The sequence below is a fragment of the Zymoseptoria tritici genome, chromosome 11 (genome assembly GCF_000219625.1).
Source record: "Zymoseptoria tritici IPO323 chromosome 11, whole genome shotgun sequence".
NCBI lineage: Eukaryota > Fungi > Ascomycota > Dothideomycetes > Mycosphaerellales > Mycosphaerellaceae > Zymoseptoria > Zymoseptoria tritici.
Window position 1 is genome coordinate 385,204 of NC_018208.1, and position 19,945 is coordinate 405,148.

The following is a 19,945-nucleotide window of genomic DNA, read 5'->3' on the forward strand; positions in this document are numbered from 1 at the left end:
AACTCTTCCCCTTCTATTAAGCTTAGAAGCGGGGACCGGAATAGATAGATCCGGACGATAAGCTCGATAAACTAACGTTATCGACTTAACAGTAGAGAATAATCGACTACTAGCTACCTCTAAGCTTTAACTCCGAAGTTATAGACTTTAACTTTAGCGAAATAACCTTATTCGACACTATAGGAATGTTCGCGACTTATGCGACGATAGCTAAAGTCTACGCTATTACTACGATAAAGGCGGTTATAGAGGAAGGAGCATCCGCAAAAGACGCACCTGTCCTTATCGGAGATTTACCGCTAGAACCAAAACGCTAGAAAGACCTTATTATGCATAAGTACTTAAAGGAATTCGAAAAGGCTGCTAGAGCAGAGTTTTAAAAGGCTCTAGACACTAGAACGTTTTATTAGATCCCCAAAAGTCAAGTAGGAAACAACCTAACTGTCTTGTTAACGTAGGTATTTAAATACAAGCAAGACTTAAAAGGACACTTAGAGAAGTTTAAGGCTCGAATTTGTGCAAGAGGAGATTTGTAGTTAACCGAGCTTAACACGTACGCAGCTACCCTCGCAGCAAGGCTGTTTAGGTTGTTAATAGCAATTATAGCACACTTTAACCTAGAAACAATTTAGATAGACGCCGTAAACGCCTTTCTAAACTCTAAGTTGCCGACGCTAATCTACCTTTAACCCCTAGACGGTTTTCGAGACCCGAACATGCTATTAAAATGCGTTCGCGCCCTTTACGGCTTTAAGGAGTCCTTAGCGCTGTAGTAGGGAGATCTAAGTAAAGGAGTCGAAGAGCTTGGACTACGGTAAGTCGTTAATTGTCTATACACCGATAGAAAAGTTATAATCTTCTTCTTCGTTAATAACATTATATTAGCGTTTTATTATAAACACAAAGTTCACGCCAAAGATATATAGAAAAGGCTAATAGCCAAATACGAGATAAGGGTTATAGGCCTAATCGACTACTTCTGTAGAATTAAAATCATCCGGAACAGAGAGACTAGGGACATGTAGCTTAACTAAGACACCTACATTAAGAAGGTCGCTAGAAGATATAATGTCTTATTAACTAAAAAAAGGGCGGATACACCTCTACCTATAAACTTTAATTAGGAACCGGCAAAAGAAAAGGCGAAACCCTACATAATTAAGGAGATGCAGTTAAAAGTTGGTTCTCTTAACTTCGTAGCATCCTATATAAGACCGGATATCGCTTTTGCAGTTTCTTTGTTAGCACGTTATCTAGTTTGTTTGTTTGTTTGTTCCATTTACGTCCTTTCGGAGTCCAAGACTATGTAGGACGGCCTTGTAAGCAAGGCAGTAGATCTATTTACAATCAAATTCTTTCGGTATTCTTTAACCTTAGGGGAAACCCCGTGCCTAAGGCAAAATGCCAAAGGACTTTAAAAGCAGCGCAAAACAAAGGAAATCCAACGAGTGTCGTGTAGCCGGGGCTGCAGAGTGTCGTGTAGCCGGGGCTGCAGAATTTTCGCGCTAAGCTTTTTGCAGAATTTTCAGCGGATCCTTCCGCTTCGCACGCACGCTGCGAATTCGAAAGAGAGAGAGAGGAAATGCATTGTAGTGCAAAAAGCAGTGCAGGAGCGACGTAGCTGCGCAAGCGCAAGCAGCTACGCAAGCAGCTACGCAAGCAGCTATCCAACCCGCTATCTCTTTCTCTTGTCCTTAATATGCCTTTGTGGAACTGTATGCCGCTTCCAAACGTATACAGCTACGTAGGTTAATCGCAGAGTTGTAGATTCCACCGAGTTCTAGCTCTTTAAAGTGCATGTATGCTTCCTTTCGAGGGCAACGACGTCTCTACTAGAGAAGGGACATACGATTTCGATTCGGATTTCGAGGAGGTACGCGTATAGGACAGAGTAGACTGCCTCTTCTTCTTCTTCTTCTTCTTCTTGTTCGTAGCGTAGAGAGCTATTCGTTCGAATCGTACTATTGTTCTGTAGCTTATGTTTCAATAGGAGGCGTACCTCCAGGTCGTGTTGTTATTGTTGTTGTAAGGGAAGAGGGATCGACGGCCTCTCCAATCCTCCGGAGGAAACTTAGCTCTGCGACGACGGTATCGTCGCAGGTTCGTAGCCGGCACCACGTACAGGTGTTCCTCGTCGCCGACCACGTTATCTAGTAAATCTAGCCGAACATTATCTTAAAGCAGCAGATTATTACATTAGATATCTGCTACAAAGCTCTTAATTAAGCGTTTAGTATAGCAAAGACGACAGCAGGCTTACCTACCTATCGTAACTACTAGAGTTCTTCGGAGCCTTAGATACTTTGTTCGTAGACAATCTAGAAACGCGAAGAAGCTTAGAGGGTATAGTTTTCTTCTTGTTTAGAGGAATTATCGACTAGAAGTCCACAAAGCAGACTATAGTTACTAAATTATCTACGGAGTTAGAGCTGTATGCACTTAGCTATGCTAGAACAGAGATAATCTAGTAGGAACGAGTGTTTAAAAACATAGACCTAAGCCTTAACAGCAAGGGGAGGTTGTTATATAACAACAAGCAAACTATTCGAGTCGTTACTATATAAGGCTAAAAGCTAGATACTAAGATAAGGTATGTAGATATATAGTAGTGCTAGCTGCGTAAGAGGTACTAAGCCGGAGACCTTAAGGTTAAATAGGTCGAAACTACCTTAATGCCCGCGGACGGGATGACAAAACTGCTGTTAGCATAACGGCATCGCGCCTTTCTAGACCAGCTCCGAATAACGATACTACCGGATCTAGGGGGTAAGGACTGCGCTAATAGTAAAACTTTACTACCGGATCTCGGGGGTAAGGGCTAGGCAAATGCCTAGCCTAACATTACTATTAGAAAGAAGTCTGCATAACGATTAGGAGCTATTACATAGCCTTATATGCATATTACATGCGGACTTAAATTATTACGTTTACTACCTTAACAAGTGGTCTAGGACGTATACATCTAGGGATCTATCGACCGGATTACCCTTTTAAAGCTAAATTTACTTCACTTTTTGCGCTAAACTGAAATTGGCAGCTACTAAAGACCTAAACAGCTATTACATGCCGAACTACGCGTACTTCTAAACCCGTAACGCATTCCTTAGCACTAGTCTGTACTTATTCTTAGAGCTTATATCTTTTCTGTTTGCACTTCCACTTTCTCTTCTTTTCTTTAACTACCTTATTTTACATTAGCAGAGGTGTTAACATTAGCACTATTGCGATGGTAAACACTAGAAACAGGCGCAACCTTAACCCCGAGAACGAGGTACTACTTCTGGACTTTAACGCACTCGAAAACGTCCCTAAATTAACTAAGAAGTCGAGAAAACACTCGAAAACTACCTCCACGATAGGCGACAACTAGTCTAGCATCGACGCTAACAACCCGAACACGCGCGTCGACACTCCTACTAATCTAATTACTCTAGAACAGCTACGTTAAGTTACCGCTAAGGCCGCAACCGCTCGTGCGCAAGATAAAGTTCAGGACAACTAGCAGGGTGCGCAGCCTTATCTAAGGGAAGAAGACGCAATTAACGTAGCAGCTAAAGCTAAAGTTGACTGCGAGTTGTTAGCGGCCGAAGATTAACTAAGCGATAAGGACGACATGTTCCGACACCGCTACCTTAATTAGCGCGTAGCAAGCAATGCGTAGATACTAGATTAAAGCGTATAAGTCCTAAACGACAGGAACACACAGGAGGATACTATAGCAGCTAGAGCTGAAGTCCTAAATAAGGACAACGCTCCTCCTTAAGAAACAGTTATCCTTGACAAAAAGGAGTTTAAGAATTACGCTGCAACACTTTATTAAGCTAATCTAGTTACTAGACAATTAGATAAGGCCTTTTAGGCCTAGCAAGCTAGAGACCTTAAAGCTATTTAGTTATACGAAATGAAGTTAAGAACGAATAGTTATACAACTAAAGAGGACCTAATAGCATACTAGGACGCAAAGGCAAGAGAAGCGGCTATCCTAAAAGCAGAGAAGAAGGCAGAGAAACAACGCAAAGCTGCTAAAGAGGCCGAGTCCGAAGCCGCTAACGTTAAGAAGGAGTTGTAGGATAGATCCGAAGTCGACCCTATCTCTGCGAAGAAGGCTAGAAAGGGTAACTTTAACTAGGGCCCCTTACGTAGAACCTTTGTAATAGAGACTTTACGTCGTTAGAACTAACCTTAGCAGACCCTAACGAAGAAGTTAACTCGCACTCCTAAGACCCTACGTATAACTAGTAGGTAGCAGAGTGCTAAGAGGCCTACAACTCTTCTAGACAAACAACCCAAAATTACTAATAAGGTCGTTAAGACTTACTAAAATGCATTTAACAACTTCTCTAGAGAATTTAGGCGGTTTACTAACTTTAGCGTAATGAAGGAGCAGGCGTTCCGGTAGAATAAAGGAGAAGACGGAGTACTTTAACGCGACGCTGCGGAAAACAAGTTAAAGCCTAAGAGGCAGTTAAAGTCTATCCTGCTTACCCTCCTTAACTCGATCGACTGCATAAAGGAGTTTAAGGCGCTAATTTTAGCAAAGCTTTACCTATTAGCTCCCTTTATTATTAACGTCCCGTATATCGACATTCTCACTTAGCTTAAGCGCATCTATAACGATATTAAGAGCGGAGTTACTATCTACTACCCTAGACTTCTTTAGATTCTTAAGGACCTAGAGGCCCTCTACACCTTTAAGGGCGAAGGAAAGGATCGAATTATTAAAAGCATCGACCCTATCGCTGCGTCCACGATGTTAAAAAACTACACTCGCGCCTACGCTACGCCGACCTAGGACGACTAAACCCTAAATAAGCCTAAAGCCGATGCTAGAAACAACCGGATCCTAGATATTAAGACTATACGCTAGATAGTAAAAGAATATAATTGCAAGTCTAAGGCCTCTAAGGAACGTAAAAAGAGGAGACAGGTCGCTTAGGCTACCCTAGACGCCCTCGACGAAGAATCTAAAGGAGATAACGATCTAGAAAACTTCCTTACTCTGTACGCCTCCGGACTACTAGCTCGCCTACGACGCAATTAGCCTATTAAGGACTCTTCCGACGAAGAGGAGAAGGAGCTTACACCTATGCCTAAGCCGACTAAGAGGAAGGCACTAGCAAAGAAGCAACCTACTAAGGCTGTTGCCGTTAAGGTCGAGAAGCCCGCGAAACGCAAACGCCAAGATAAGGACGAAGACGAAAACATAATAGGCGTTAACGCTAAGTCTAAGCAATCGAAGACTAGAAAGATGAACCGCAACGCTAGGAAGGTCGCTCCCTTACCTCTGCCTAAAGGACCTCGATCGAGCAACGTTACTACTCCCGACCGGATAATAAGAGACGCCTACGCCGAGGAGGACGCTATAACCGCGATAGCAGGGAACTAACGTAGAAGAAGCTAAGGAGCCGCCGTCTTCAACGCTATAGCCAGCGGATCCGGTAAGTTCGAGCCAGAATCTCTCAAACTTCAACGCCGTCGTCAAGCCGCCGCCCTAGCGCTTATTAACATTCTACTACTGCCAAAGAAGGACCCCGAAATCGAAGATTCGGACGACGACTCTAACAGCGAGGAGAGCGAGGGTTAAGATCGTTTAGTATAACATAAACAGATCTCGGGGGTGTGTCGATCTATTAGCGTTAATTCATAAAACAGGGTAAGACCAGGGATATTAACTCTAACAGCCTAATTACGTAGTTAGTGTCCTATATAATATTATAGGATATTAGCGATAAGACCCCAACCCCTTTTGGGTATTTGGAATCACGGCGTCTATATAGTCTTTAGGTCGATAACCTCAAGAAACACATGGTTTTTCTCAATCTTGAAGTTCACCCCTGCATTGCACTACTCAATTGACAAACTGACGTACCGGTGCAAGGATACCGCTGACTCCTCGAAATCCCTCATCCGCTGCATCCCGGACATCCTGGTACAGTCCGGTTGTAGAGCGACAGATGAGCAGACCACCTCAATCGGGGCGCTACGTACCGCATGTCTGATCTGCGATGCAAGAACAAAAACGCACAGATGGATCGAAACTGAGAGGTGAAGTGCAAAGAAGCATGCGCTACCAAGCTCCTTCGCATTCGGAACGTCGACCAAAACCTCGGGCCTGCACTACCCAGCACCAGGGTTCCCGACACGGTCACGCCTGAAAGGTATTTCAATAGTGTCACGAGCACAGATCATCATGCAGATCAAGAACATCTTCCTCGTCCTCGCATTTGGAGCCTCCACCATTTTCGCGCGTACGTTGGGAGTTTCCTGCCTCGTCATTCCTGAGAGACTCTGACAATCGTGCAGAGACATACAACGAAGCTGATTGCAATGCCGTGAAGAAGACCTGCGAAAAAGCGGCGTACAAACAACATCTGGGGGCTGACTACCTGCACGCCTGCAAACGTGGGGCTGCGTGTATGAACAAGGGCGGCGGGCCTTGCCGGCCTGCGCAGGGTCAGGTCTGTGGGAAATGCTGTTAGTCCGGCCTTGACCCCATCGACGGCGAAGATGTGGAGGAAACCGGGTGCGTTTGTGGAGGACGAGAAGAGGTGTCAAGAGGTGTTTGGGCTTTCTCGGGCAGCCTCGGACTGTAAGGCGACCTGGCCAGCCGACACCTCGGACTGTGAGGCGACCTGGCCATCGGCTTGCCGAGACCTCCGGCTGAAACTCCTGCGGCTACAGTACGGCCGGCAACACTCTTCCTTTTCGATACACTTGTTGAAGGCCCGGGTTTCGCTCATACTTCCTCAGCTTTAGTCAGAACGGCAATGACAATCGGCGGTAATTAATGACAACGGTCACATAATCTTCTTGTATCTTTTCTCCTTCGAGGAACGGGTCTGCATATCAGTGAAGGTTGGTTCTCCTCTTCCTCTTTCATACTCAGGCTCAACGCGGAAGACAGTCGCTTCGATCCGTCCGGGCTCCGAAATCGAGATCGTCGTCGTTGGCTGACAAAGTCCACGTAGAACTGTATGCCATCTTGGAACTGTCGAGGGGAATGCCCGCATGCTGTCCAATGGATTCGAAAATTCATCAAAATCCAGCCTTTCAGCGCATTGCCGCCTTCGCGGCTCGTGTTCGACATGACGTGTAGCACAAGCTGTTCGTTCTACTCTGCCGCGGCAGGGTCATCGGTCGCCTCCTGGCGAAGAAGACCCCACGGACGAAATTCGTGATACGAGGGAACTGTAAAGGGGAATGCTGGAATGGCGTCGATTCCATCGGCTTCCAGACTCGCGGCCTCCGAGCGAGACGACATACTCGAAGCTGTCCAAGATGACGTGCAGAAGATGCTGTAGACGAGAACGATGTAAGTCTCGTGAGGGTCATTGACGCTGAGGTTGAATTGGAAGACGCTTTGAGGTGAGGGGTGCTTTTCCGGCGGAGCCAGCTCCTGCTCAAAAATCGCTCATGGAAGCCTCAGGCACCACTTCACCGGAGGTCTCGTCACATGACTCGCTCGTTTCAGTCAGCCTATAGCGTAAGGGCAACGCCTTCATTAATTGAGAATCAATTCTTCCTGCCGGTCGGTGGAATGCGCTCAGAATCCTCTCAACCACAACACCCAGCTTCTGGACAAAATTGAGGTATCGTAGATAGAGTAATACAACAGCCACAGCTCGTTTCAGGCACTCAATAATACATTGACAACCACTGCAGCCTGCATACAACAACCAAAGCCATCCCCCATTCTTTTCTATCTGTCCACAAAGACAGGCACCGGGTATAAAGTCGCTCTCACCACAACTCCCTCATTCATGCTCCGTTCATCCACCTCAACGCCAACGCTAATAACAACACCATCATCCCATATCATCGTACCCACTGTTCAGTCGTACTTCAGTCCAGTTCGATGATTTCCTGCTTCAGTCGGCCATTTCCATTCGCGTTGCCATTCCCATTCGTCACGGAACCGCGATGACCATTGCCGTTCCCACTCCCATTCGCCTGTTGCAAGCCAGCATGACCACCACTCTTCATCTGCGCGGTCTTCTGTTGCCAACCTTGAGTCTTCACACTCGTACTCGACCCCGTCCTCTGCGTCGCCACACTGGGCCTGCTACCCGCCGCCGTGTCGACCTTGACATCTTTAACCTCTTCTTCCTTCTTCCCGTCCACCGCCTCACCACCCTCCCTACAGACCCGATCCAGCTCCCGAATCACCTCCCCCACCAACCCATCTTCAACCACAATGCTCGTCCCATTCCCAATCCTCCCGCTCCCCTTCTTCAAACAAACCTCCGCAATCCCCATCCTCACCTCCTCTCTCAGCTCCCCACTCCCTTTGTTCGGCTTTGAAAGCTGTGTCATGATATGCCACACCCCTTTTTTCTTCTCACCCACATTCGGTCGCCATTGAATCTTGAACTGTGCGCCGGCGCCAGGTAGTGGGGCGGAGTATGTCCATAGGTAAGCGAGGAGATGGTGCGGATGGATGTGCATCGAGCCGAGGGGTGGAAGGGCGGAGATGGTGGAGTAGGCGATGTTGAGGGAGACGGATGTGCGGAGAGTGTAGAGGAGAGCAGTGAATGACTTCGGGTCGAGGGGCGCGAGGTTGAAAGTTCGGAGGGCGATGACGCGGACGCGTTGGTGGGGGTTGGAGTCGGTTGGGTGGAGTTTGAGGTCGGCGGAAGGTGGAGCGTTGGGATTTGTGGAGAAGCGGACGGTGGCGGAGAGGTCCGGGTTGGAAGGGTAGGTGAATGTTACACGGGTGAGGGAGAGATGAGTGCAGACGAAGGAGTATCGGGCTAGAGCCACTAGGTAGGCGTCGAGACGTTTGCAAGATCTGAGTCGTGCCTGAAGGACGGAGACGCAGGGCTGACCGAATTGTACGCGGACGCGCAGGGCGAGGGCACCGCGGTCGTTCATGAACATGTCGGCGTCGCGAGGTTTGGTCAGGAGGTATTCCTGGAGGTGGTTCAGCACGCCATGCCGAACAGTCAGACGAAGACAGTGCGTGACTTCGGCCCTGGAGCCATCCGTGGCCGGCGGTGAAGTGATGTTGCGATCGTGGGTCAGGCGAATGGACCCATCTTTGAAGGGTTTCCGAAGGGGGTCGGATTTTGCGTCGTCGAAGAATGATGCTGAGTCTAGGACCACAGCTGGCTCTGCGGATGCCGCACTAGACCGTTCTCCGCGAGATCGTTCAGCAGGAGTCAACGATGCGGTATTCTCAATCTTATAAGGAATACGCTTCGAGTCCAAGTCCTGCGTGACGACCGCCAGCGATATTTGCGCCACGGCGAGTTTCTCGATGCGAATCAGTAGTGATCGCGCGACACCGGAAAGGGCGAGGAGGTCTGATGGAATCGAGATCCGACGAGCCTCTGCGAAGATGCTACCGGTTGAGGTACCTCTCGCTTCGAGCTTGGGTTCCAGGCGTGCAGCCCACCACTTGTCACCAGACAGACCAAAGGTAGCCACGAGCGCCCAGCTGTCGCTCCAGCCTCGCTTACACTTGTAAATGCTTCGAGAAACGGTATCCGCTCCGAAGAGTGCTTTCAGATTGTTTTGAGGTGCCAGCGTCCTAGAAGACACGGAGATCCAGCCAGCCAGATCAGCCGCCTTGCCGATTCGCTCCTGGTTAGTTCCGCACAGCATTTGCGCGAGTTGGACTGCAGGATCAGCTTTCAGATCGGCGTTCATCAAACGCTCTGCTCGAGCCGCCAGCATTGTCGGTGGCGAAATGGCCCACTTCCCGGTGACGACCTCCTTCCGGACGATGTACGGCGTGCGCATTCCAGGTAGGCCCAGAGCGAGCGAACAGTCTTCTGGAGTATCGGCGCATGCATCGAGAGTCATGTCCAGCTTGCTGTTGGATCCTGCGAGTTTGACCAGCCCGTTCTTGGTATTTCTCAGATCCCAGGAGGTGTGTTTTGCAATGAGTGTACCCAGCACCTGCTCCACATTCAAGGTCTTCCAATCAATAGAAGGTGAATCATCAAGAACCTCCTGTCCTCTTCGAAACCATCTCACCGACAGTTGCGCATTGGCCGGCTTTGAGCCTTTCCGGTTCTGCTTCCCGGTGCTCACACCAATCTCGAGCCAGCTTTTGGGCCCAGCCAAGTCAGACCAATATTGAACAATCAGCACTCTCTTCTTCATCTCCACAAACAAGCAATCAAACCACTTCTCTCGTAGGAGCTGGCTAGCTTGATCTCGCAGAACATTGATTTTGTGAGTCAACACGAAATTGTGAAGTAGGTCGTAACAGCCTTGTAGCTTCGACTCGCTTGCAAGTGCAATATTCACCCGCTTCTCTAGCTCCATACGACTGACATCGTCGGTGATATCAGGTGTTGGGGAGAACAGAAATCGCATGTCAATAAACCAGAATGGCGTGCTGGGATCCTCATCTCCCAATGACAAGTCGACCTCGAATTCATCCGCAACGCGGAAGGTCGCCCGGCCGTTGGCAATGGACAGGTCGTTGAAGTAGTAGGGTAGCTCCTCATGCAGGTTCAGCCTTGTCGCGAGTGCGACATTCATATCTTGCAACGTACGCAGCAGCTGCTTGGCCGACAGCTTCTTCGGAGGTAGATAGCCCAGGTCCGGCATTCGTGACGTTCCAGTTGCCAGCAGCTCCAGTGCACCATCAAGGTTGGGATTGGGGATTTTCGCGCCTTGCATATTATGTTTTGTGTTGCCAATGGATGAAATGGCCTGGACCTGTGCGCCGAGTTGACGTTCCTGCCATACCTTGATGTCCACGAGTCTTGCCATATCCTGCTCGTTGCGAGCCCAGTCCGATAATACCAATGTCTTGATGAACCGATCACGCTGATTATGCGCAAAGTCCATGAGGGTCCGTTTCTTGGTCAAACTGGCCACGGAAGTGTCGACTGCATGAGGAACCACTCCATTTGCTTGTGTGCTTTCCGGGATTTCGGCCATGGTCTTCAATGTCGTTCCCAGATCGGTGAAGCATTGCTGAGCCAAGCGTTCTATCAGGACTCCCATGGGCTTGTTGTCTGGGCCATCCCGCCATGACTGGTCCAGCTCTGGGGGTGTGGGCAGTCCCGTGGCCTCGCTTGTGGTGACTTGTCCATTTGCCGCAGCTTTCTGACTGGCGGAATTCTGGCCATTGAAAGCATCTTGTGTGTGCAAAGCATCTCCTCCTTGCGCATTGCTGCGGTCCTTCTTCAAGTCTTGTAGTCTTGCATCCTTTTGGTGCTCCATGACCAACCTCCCTGGCATCGCCCGACCGTCAACTTCTACCGCACCGCACCACGCGCCTCCACGGTCGTCTCCCAATCGTACTCAGTCCCTCCCAGGCAGCGCTGTACTGTTATTGCTGGAATCGGATTCCCCGGACTAGCTCATATCTTGTGGTCGAAGCGATTGCGAAATGGTAAGAAGGTCGCAGATGATGCTGGCGGAGCTTTGAGCTGTATTCGAGGGTGACGGATGCTACTCGTAGAGCCGTGCGCAGTTGGAGGGTTACTCCCGTGGTGGTGTTGTTATCGCGTGATGTCAGAATCGTGGCTGTCGCATGCGTTGGAAGCTGAGTGGAATGAGTTGATGGTCAGAGTGAGCCGACTTGGCGAGACGATGCGACCGAGAGGGACTCTAGACCGGAAGGTTCGAGGCGGCGAGGGTGGTGAATGCGAAGAATGTGAGGTGGTCGTTGTCGAAAGTTGGGCGCGCAGCAGTTCGACCGAGCGATGTGCAAGCCAGACGGCGTCCGGGCCGAACCGTTTGCAAGCCGGATCTGCGCTCCCGCCTCGAGCGGCCGCTGCCGGATCAAACCAGACCAGCCGTTGTTTCGAGGCAAAGTCTGAAGTCCTTCCATGGCATCAACATTCACCAAATCCACGAAATCTGAATCCAAACGGCGGCCATATTCCATTCCGTTGCATAATCGAATAATACGGCGACGAGATGCAGCCCATCGGACGGTCCCGGCAATATCAGCCGAGAGACGACCCAGACATGCAAGGGCATGGGGCCCCGGGGCTCACGCGCGGCTGACACCTGACCTGCCACACCACACGATGTCTTCCCTGTTGGAGACCTCACTTCTCCGCTGTAGGGAGCCGATGACCGTTTCTTGCTTCCATATCGGACCCATGAGGAGTTATCCTGGGTCTGATCTCCCACGCCGCCCTCCTGTACCGTCATGACCACCTCCAACGATACCGATACGACCCACACGGCTCCTTCATATCCGGAAGAAGACACTCGCCCGACATCCAAGAAGGAACTCCTTGGTTTCTACGCCTACTCCTTCGCCGCCGAAGTCTTTGTCGTCTGCGGAGTCGGAGCCTTCATTCCCATCACCCTTGAAGAACTCGCTCGAGCATCACCGTCCGCGGTCCTGGCACTCGACCGCTCGAAGCCATGCCTTGCTACGAATGGTATCAACGATGACTCCCGCAAAGGTGCTCAATGTGTCTTCGAATTACCGGGAGGCCTCGTGATCAACACAGCCTCGTTCGCCATGTACACCTTTTCCATCAGCGTCTTCATTCAGGCCTTACTCGTTGTCACCATGTCGGGGGCCGCGGATCATGGGAGCTATAGGAAGTCCTTGATGATCGGATTTGCTGTGACAGGATCCGTCGCCACTATGCTTTATCTTCCAATCACTCCGAGTCTGTATTTGCTTGGTGCTCTTTGGGCCATCATCGGCAATGTCTGCTTCGGTGCGAGCTTTGTGCTGTTGAATTCGTTCTTGCCATTATTAGTGAGGTGGCATCCTGATGCGAGAGAGTTAAAAATGACATGGTCACAGGACCAAGGCTACAGCGAGGTGTGTATTCGCTTTTCATTTATCCATTGATGTGAGATTCCACGCAGCTCATTCTACAAGCATGCCGCCTTACCTTTCCTATCGGAGGCTCACTCGGCTAACAAGATTTCCTGCCAGGACGCTCGTCCTACGACATCAGATGCCACAACGACACTCCTTCCCACGGATGGCGAGCAGAAACCACATCCACGCTCACCCGCCATGCAACTCTCCACCCGCATCTCCTCCTACGGCATCGGGATTGGATACATCGCCGCCGTCTGCGTTCAACTCTTCTCCCTCCTTCTCCTCTCAACCCCCGCTCTCACCCCTCTCTTCGCCCTCCGACTAGTCCTCTGCACAATCGGCCTCTGGTGGCTCCTCTTCACTGTCCCGGCCGCTCTCTTCCTCCGTCCGCGCCCCGGCCCACCCCTTCCTTCGACTCAAACTCGCTCACGCCTCCACGACCTCCTCAACTACATCGCCTACTCCTGGCGCTCCCTGCTCGCCACCCTCTCCCACGCTCGCCGCTTACGGGACATCCTCACCTTCTTGACAGCCTGGTTCTTCCTCTCGGACGCCATCGCCACCATCTCTAGCACAGCTATCCTCTTCGCCAAAACCACTCTCGCCATGTCTCCTTCCTCCCTCGCCCTGATTAACCTCACCGTCACGCTCTCCGGTATTTTCGCCGCGTTCACCTGGCCTCACGTATCCCGCTACTTTCAGTGGACACCTCTCCAAACGATCCTCATCTGCACCGCGTTGTTCGAATTGATACCCCTCTACGGCCTGCTGGGATACATACCTTTCCTCCGCAACATTGGCGTTTTCGGACTACAACAGCAGTGGGAGATGTTTCCGCTTAGCGTCGTTTATGGAGTTGTGATGGGAGGACTGTCGTCTTACTGCCGGAGTCTGTTCGCGGACTTGATACCCGTGGGACGGGAGGCACAGTTCTTTGCGTTGTATGCAATTACGGATAAGGGGAGCTCAGTCGTTGGTCCAGCGGTCGTGGGGTGGATTGTGGGCAGGTTTGGAGAGATAAGACCGGCGTTTGGATTTTTGTCAATCGTTGTGGCCGTGGGTGGAGGGATTATGTGGAAGGTTGACGTCGAACGTGGTCGAAAGGAAGGGAAAAGTTTGGAAGAGGAGGGAGGGGATCTGTCGAGATGAGTCTGTTGAGGCGTTTGTCACACAAGACATTCGGGATGCGGCATTAGGGCCAGAGGCACCTCTCACCGATCGTTCTTCTCTTCCTTTTCTTCCCTCATTTACACTACAAGTTCAACTCTGGAGCGACCGCACGACCATGGCGCCCATCATCCCGAACGAGATCTGGCAAAAGATCATCGCGTTCACGGCTCTCGATGCAACAACACCGAACGCCTGGCTTTCCGCCTGGCTTCCGCTTCGTCAAACGTCCCGGTCATTCCGCTCAAACACCGCCCAGGCTTACCTCCAGACCTTTCTCGCTCAACGCAAACGCTGCGTCATCGCCTTCCACTGCTGCCCAGACTAGACGCACTAAAGGGCCAGAGACACAACTTTTCAATCGAGATGTTCTTTCAAAGTGTTGATACCACAGACAAGGCAAGAGTTGTGTTCGGACAGCTTAAGACGTCGCGAGGGTGGGTTCAGCGAGACCTGCTATCCGACGCAGCTCGTGAGGAGTGGAAACCCGTCGTCTGGAAGCGAAAGATGGAGAACTACCTCGAGGGTCGCATTGAGCAGACGCCATACGTCGGTTCCATCTATGGTGTGTCAACTGATAGCGAACTCCCTGGTCTACGCTGCAACTTCGAGCAGCGCGAGATCAGCTTCGAGTGGGAAGGCATGTTGGATGCGTTCATTGCGGAGAGATTGGAGTTGGGTAGACTGCATGCGGTGTCGGATCAGAGCGACACCCCCAGTGGCGATGAAAGGTCCGAATTGAGCCAAGCCCTCGTACGGATGGACGAGGAGGCTATTTCCCGGATTTTCGAACAGCTCAGCGATCCATGTCAGAAGGACCGTCGTCTCGCTCGGAAGAGGACACACAATGTCAGAGACGTGAGGATAGGCCGGCTTGAGAGGACTTTTGCTGCGTGGGGTGGTTTGGACTGTACGCGATTAGATGTATATTTCGAGGAGCAACAAGCGGAGCGGGTCTTGGCTGCTGAGGAGGTGGGCACTGGCAGTGATGAGTGGGTTGTGACGGATGACGAGAAGGAGGAGATGTAGTAAGAGGATGAGGCGGGCAAGTGGAGAGCACGATACATCATCGCTACGGTGAGCCCGCGAGTATGATGAGCCATTCGTTGCGATGGTAGTTGAGCGGATGAGGGAAGTGGGCGGTAGCAGACAGATTCTTTCGCCTGTTATGCGATGCGATACGTACAAGTTGCCCAAGAGCTTCTTTCGTGAAAATCGTTATATAACCTTGCCAAGCTCCTCCGCATGCAATGGTGCTCCCTCGTCTGATCTCAACGGGCGGATGCTGGCCTGTGAACCCTGCGGATGCAGGCGATGTTCAGGATGGTCCATCAACGGCATTAGCTTGCCCTTCGACGAGAGACGATACTTCTTCGCTGTGTCTGTCGCTTCAGATTCGCCTGTACCTCCCGACAGCATTCCCAACTCAAGCGCATCAACGCTCCCTTTATACCGAAGCCCATCTCCTTTCACATCTTCTTCGTCTCCGTCATCTTCAGCACGCGCGTGGCCCAATCCACTACCATCCGACTGCGTACTCCGGATCCGGCTCCGTCCACCGGAAGTGGACAGACTTGTCGTCTTCTCCCACAGCGTGCTGACTAGAGTGGGCGTGCGGCTCACCACGACCTTGCATGTCCTCTGCCAGATACCCGGCAACATCGGCAGACAGCAACAGATCATCGAGAGGTACACTTCTGTGCATCGCCATAGGCCGATTGGGAAGTAGTCCCAGGTAGGGTTGGAAATCTTGCCGACGTTTCGTACGAGGTAGACGAGCTGGGTTATGCTTACGGCTGTTACTGCGAAGCCGACCTAGCGTTTGGTCAGTGATGTACAACTGATGCGTCGACGATGCTCTTACGAGAAATGTTACCAGCACTCCGGCCTTTTTCCCCCTCGACATTGTGAGGTGTAAGAACTTGGGAATGGGTAGGAGCAAGACCACAAAGTCGGCGGCGATGTTGAAGGCAGAATTGGTGAAGAGCTGCGCGTCTCTTTGGATGCAGTGTCCTTTTGCACCGGTCAGAGCGTTCCACGCATAACTCGGCGGTGTGCCTGTGTTGCGATCAGCGGCGGCGTACTCACACGTCTGCATGTGCTCTTACAGATGAAGATGGTCGAGAACTCGAAGCTGATCAACGCCATGCCGAGGACAACGGCGGTAACCTGACAAGCCCGTCGGAATGCCAGGCCTGCGTCTCTCCATATGCGGAGGTATAGGAGGCAGAACGAGATCTTGGTTCCAAATATGACTGGAGAGTAGAAGGTGTTGCCTATGTAGAAGTACTGTTTGCGGGTTAGGATGTAGGTATGGTATTCAAGACTGGGCGATACTAACCATAAGACAATGCTTGATCATCGGTATCGACAAGCGATAGATGTCCTGTCCGAGTCCACTGTCGACCTCCATATAGCTGGTCACAATCAGACCTGTCATGGGAAGGACACATAACAACACCACCCAGTCGTCCCAGCCGAACCCCGCTCCTGTGTTGTCGTTAGCTTCAGGCGGCGAAGAACAGGCGAGAGAAGCTGCTGACCTCCAGACATAGGACTCCGAGAGAGCATTCGCAGACATACGGTCAGCGTTGCCAGAGGGAACAGTACCGACTGCGTGATCCGGAACGTGTCACTACGATCTCTGACCGGGAATCCACACGTCTCGGCTTGTACGCGCTGCGATACCAGAGCGTCGGCGATGCTGCATCCGCTCGACAATACGCAAGTGCCCAGCGCAGCTTGCAACTCTTTGTTGTAGCAGATGCATTGTTGTAAATCCGGGCAGTTGAATTCGGGGAATATGTCGAGGAAGCACTGCGTCTGTGAAGGGTTGTCAGCGACGGCAAGTGAACTCTGCTCGACCGACTACTCACAACGCAAGGCGATAATTGTTCAGTCTGTCGTCGAAGTATGGAGGAGTTGGCGGACTCTTGCGTCGCGACGACTGCCTTTGTCCATTGGAAGCTTGTCAAAAGCAGGAACAACGCAGAACGAGCGTGCATGTTCCCTGTGAGCTCCTCGTGGCAATAAAAGTTTCGTGTGCAGCTTGACGGTGGAGACGAGGATTCCTGCGTAGCAACCTTTGCTCAACCGCGCGCGGGTTTGACAAGTCTCAGCTGATACTGTAGCATTCCCAAGAGGCCGTTGCTGACGTTGTTATTGATCATGTAGAGCCATTGTCGCAATAGGTCGCCACTGGCACGGCGGGACGCTCTTTCACCGCCAATAGTTGGGGCCAGGCAGATTCCTACTAAGAAGCATGGTTGCATGTTTGAGCAGTGCGGCAAAAGATAATCGTGACCGATCGGATGTCATGCCGAGGGCCGCGAATCGTAGCGCGCATATTCCTGAGCGAGGGTGGTTGCCACGCAGGGCTCAGACTGTCGTGGCGCATGCATAAGCGTGACTCGCTGATGTTTCGATGGAACGAAAAGGGAAATAGAAGCAACCACGGCCTACAACTAAGCTCTGGTAGGGAGCAAAGTCGAGAGACTAATGCTTTAAGCACAAACGTTGCGGAGAATTCTCCGGAAAGCATGGTTTGACTTTAGCCCCCAAACAGCTTTGAGATGGCTGATCGCATGGTTGGAAGTCCGCGGGCTGTGATATGTCGCGCGTTTCTGCGGAGCAGGGTGGCGGTGGCCTTGGTCTTGCGCTTTTGACCCGTTCGGCGGTTGCGAGGGTGGGCGTCATTACTCGAGTTTCTGGGGTGCAGTGTAGTCCAGCATGCATTGGTAGCGGAGTAACCGCAGTGATTGGGCGAGTGTGCGGCTGGAGTTGGAAAGCTCCATGAGTGTAAGTAGCGCTGGGCCGCCATCACTGTCGACGACCTCGCCTCTTCTACACGAAGCGTATTTCGTACTTTGATGGCACAATTGATCTGTCGTCGCTTGTGTCACCACCATCGCTCTTTGCATTATCGACATCCTCGGCTCGTCCATCACAAGATGTGCTGCGCTCACATGGCGTTGAGACACACTTTGGCGGAATAGGAAAAAAGCAGTGTACCGAACGAAACAGCCAGAAAGTGTTCAACACGATCGCAGCTTCGTTGTGTGTATGGGGGCCCTTCGACTCTGCTGCCCTTAACGAGCATCGCTGAGTCGTAGAGGTGTTCAGAGGTCCAGGCATGCTCGTCCGCTGCGTGAACCACCTGTACAGTGGGTCCCCAATCTGCATGCGCGTGAGGTATTTTGCTTGGATTCCATCGTCGATATTGCACTCCCATGTGGTAACTCCATGTAGATTGGGATAGAGCGGCTGGGCGGCTCGAGCGTGACTGAGGTGTGTGCATTATATCGTTTCATTGATGTCACGTTGACGATATCAAGCTTGGAAGAACCTTGTTCAGCCACGCGCTCGACTCAGGCACACACTTATCATGCAGGTACTAGATCCAAGGTTTGAGCCGCATCTCTTCTGGGAGTCACATTCAGCAGTCACACATTGCAGGCAAAAAGAATTGCAGGGACAATCGCCAAATACTCACAATGTTGTAGTGCGGCCGTTGCTTGACCGAATGCCTCAAAACCAACAATCGACGCATAGCTGCGAGGTGTTGTTATCGAACTGTGCAGCTTTCGAGAGAATTGCGTGTCGAGCAGCGGCAGGATTGTCTGGTATTTGTTGATGAGAGCGACCCGTTGATTCTGCCAGTCAAGGGGCCGCCCCACCGAATCCGGGCGATCGACGGTGTCAAGTCGGGGATTGCATCAGCGTTGTGCATCACGCCGAGCATCCACGTGTGTTAGTCATTTAGTCCAATGCAGCATTACTCGACGCTTTGACCGTGACATGCCTGTTGCTCTTGCAGCTCATGCAGCCCATCGCAGTGCTCACCACGAACGGCGATCCTCCAAGGAGCATGGAGATGACCATGAAAACCTATAAGAAGTTGCCATTACTCCCCTTGTCTCATCAAGCCGCCTCACCATTACCATCATCGAGCTCCTCACCCACGAAGCAATGAAGACCTTCTTTGCGATTGCGGCTTCGGCTGCCATGACACTGGCTGCGCCGGCAGTCCAAGATCCAGCGGCACCTACATGTCGCGACGGAGGACAATTGCACTGCTGCCAAGCGACATTCACTGGATCCGCAGCTCCGGTCACGCTCGCAGCCGACTTGGTGTGCTACGATCTCACGCCAGCAGTGTTGAACTGCATAATTAGTAAGTCTAACGGTCCGCAGTGTTTTGCCAACTTCAGCTGACATTTTCCTCAGCGAAAGCACCAATCGATCCGGAGTTCGGCTGCGTCGGAGAGTATGCATGCTGTCAAGTCAATGACCTCGATCCGGTATTGGGATTGTACTGCTCTAAGCCACCTGGTGACTGCATAGGCAGGGAAGGCGGAGATCCGGCATACTGCACCGAGGTGCTCGAAGGGCGTTTTGGCAACTGCACCGACAACGATGTGCGCAATAATCAAGGACTGCTCGGCATTGCCACCAAACCGCTCAAGGGATTGACGGGCCTCGTCGGTGGCGGCAAGAAGGGTGGGCTCCTGAAAGATTGATTGCTTCAGTCGAGGGGTCGAAGGGTTCGGGGTCGGTGATATGGCTGTGTCCAGCAAGACGGTTCTGAAGTATCGAATTCAACCATTCCTGCGCATCAAATCTGAATGCCGAAGGCGATGCCCGATTCTCGGTGATTGAAGCGTTCTTCATCTTCTTCATCTTCAGACTAGACTGTGCCGGTCACTTTCCACTCCCGTGCGCGTGCTCCGGGCAACAGTGATGTTTGTATTCCGTTGAGCTATGCCATCATGGCAATACAGCGTGGTCGGACGTGCTGGACGCTGTCAGTGCAGAGAGAAGCTGATCCATCGCGTTACAGAATTGAATGCACCATGCCTCGCTGCCAAGCGACTTCGTACTGACAGGCATCGAGGCGAAGCAGGTGAAGAGGATGAACGATAGATGAACATGGAAGAGAAGAAGGAAGACGAAGCAAAAGAGCTTGTTTCGCATGGCGGGAACTTTGTAGCACGCTGTACAACCTGGAACTCAGTCTGC

The 19,945-nt window shown here is 51.3% G+C and overlaps 4 protein-coding genes across 4 annotated transcripts; 2 read left to right on the forward strand and 2 right to left on the reverse strand.

Moving 5' to 3' along the window:
- Window positions 1-7,842: 7,842 nt before the first annotated feature.
- On the reverse strand, window positions 7,843-11,181 carry MYCGRDRAFT_111204 (uncharacterized protein; the record flags this gene model as incomplete). Its single annotated transcript, XM_003848637.1, has 1 exon — window positions 7,843-11,181. One exon carries the CDS (start codon window positions 11,179-11,181, stop codon window positions 7,843-7,845), a length of 3,339 nt encoding a protein of 1,112 aa, XP_003848685.1.
- Window positions 11,182-12,121: 940 nt separating this feature from the next.
- Window positions 12,122-13,909, forward strand: MYCGRDRAFT_76723 (uncharacterized protein; the record flags this gene model as incomplete). The annotated part of the gene is made up of 2 exons (XM_003848261.1): window positions 12,122-12,754; window positions 12,929-13,909. The coding sequence occupies 2 exons, from the start codon at window positions 12,122-12,124 to the stop codon at window positions 13,907-13,909; spliced, it is 1,614 nt and encodes a 537-aa protein (XP_003848309.1).
- Window positions 13,910-15,589: 1,680 nt separating this feature from the next.
- On the reverse strand, window positions 15,590-16,696 carry MYCGRDRAFT_14773 (uncharacterized protein; the record flags this gene model as incomplete). The annotated part of the gene is made up of 5 exons (XM_003848636.1): window positions 15,590-15,742; window positions 15,792-15,985; window positions 16,036-16,216; window positions 16,269-16,414; window positions 16,471-16,696. Coding segments are annotated over 5 exons (900 nt in total), but the record flags the coding sequence as incomplete, so codon positions are not given.
- Window positions 16,697-18,895: 2,199 nt separating this feature from the next.
- MYCGRDRAFT_96536 (hydrophobin-like protein) lies at window positions 18,896-19,446 on the forward strand (the record flags this gene model as incomplete). The annotated part of the gene is made up of 2 exons (XM_003848262.1): window positions 18,896-19,100; window positions 19,154-19,446. 2 exons carry the CDS (start codon window positions 18,896-18,898, stop codon window positions 19,444-19,446), a joined length of 498 nt encoding a protein of 165 aa, XP_003848310.1.
- Window positions 19,447-19,945: the final 499 nt, after the last annotated feature.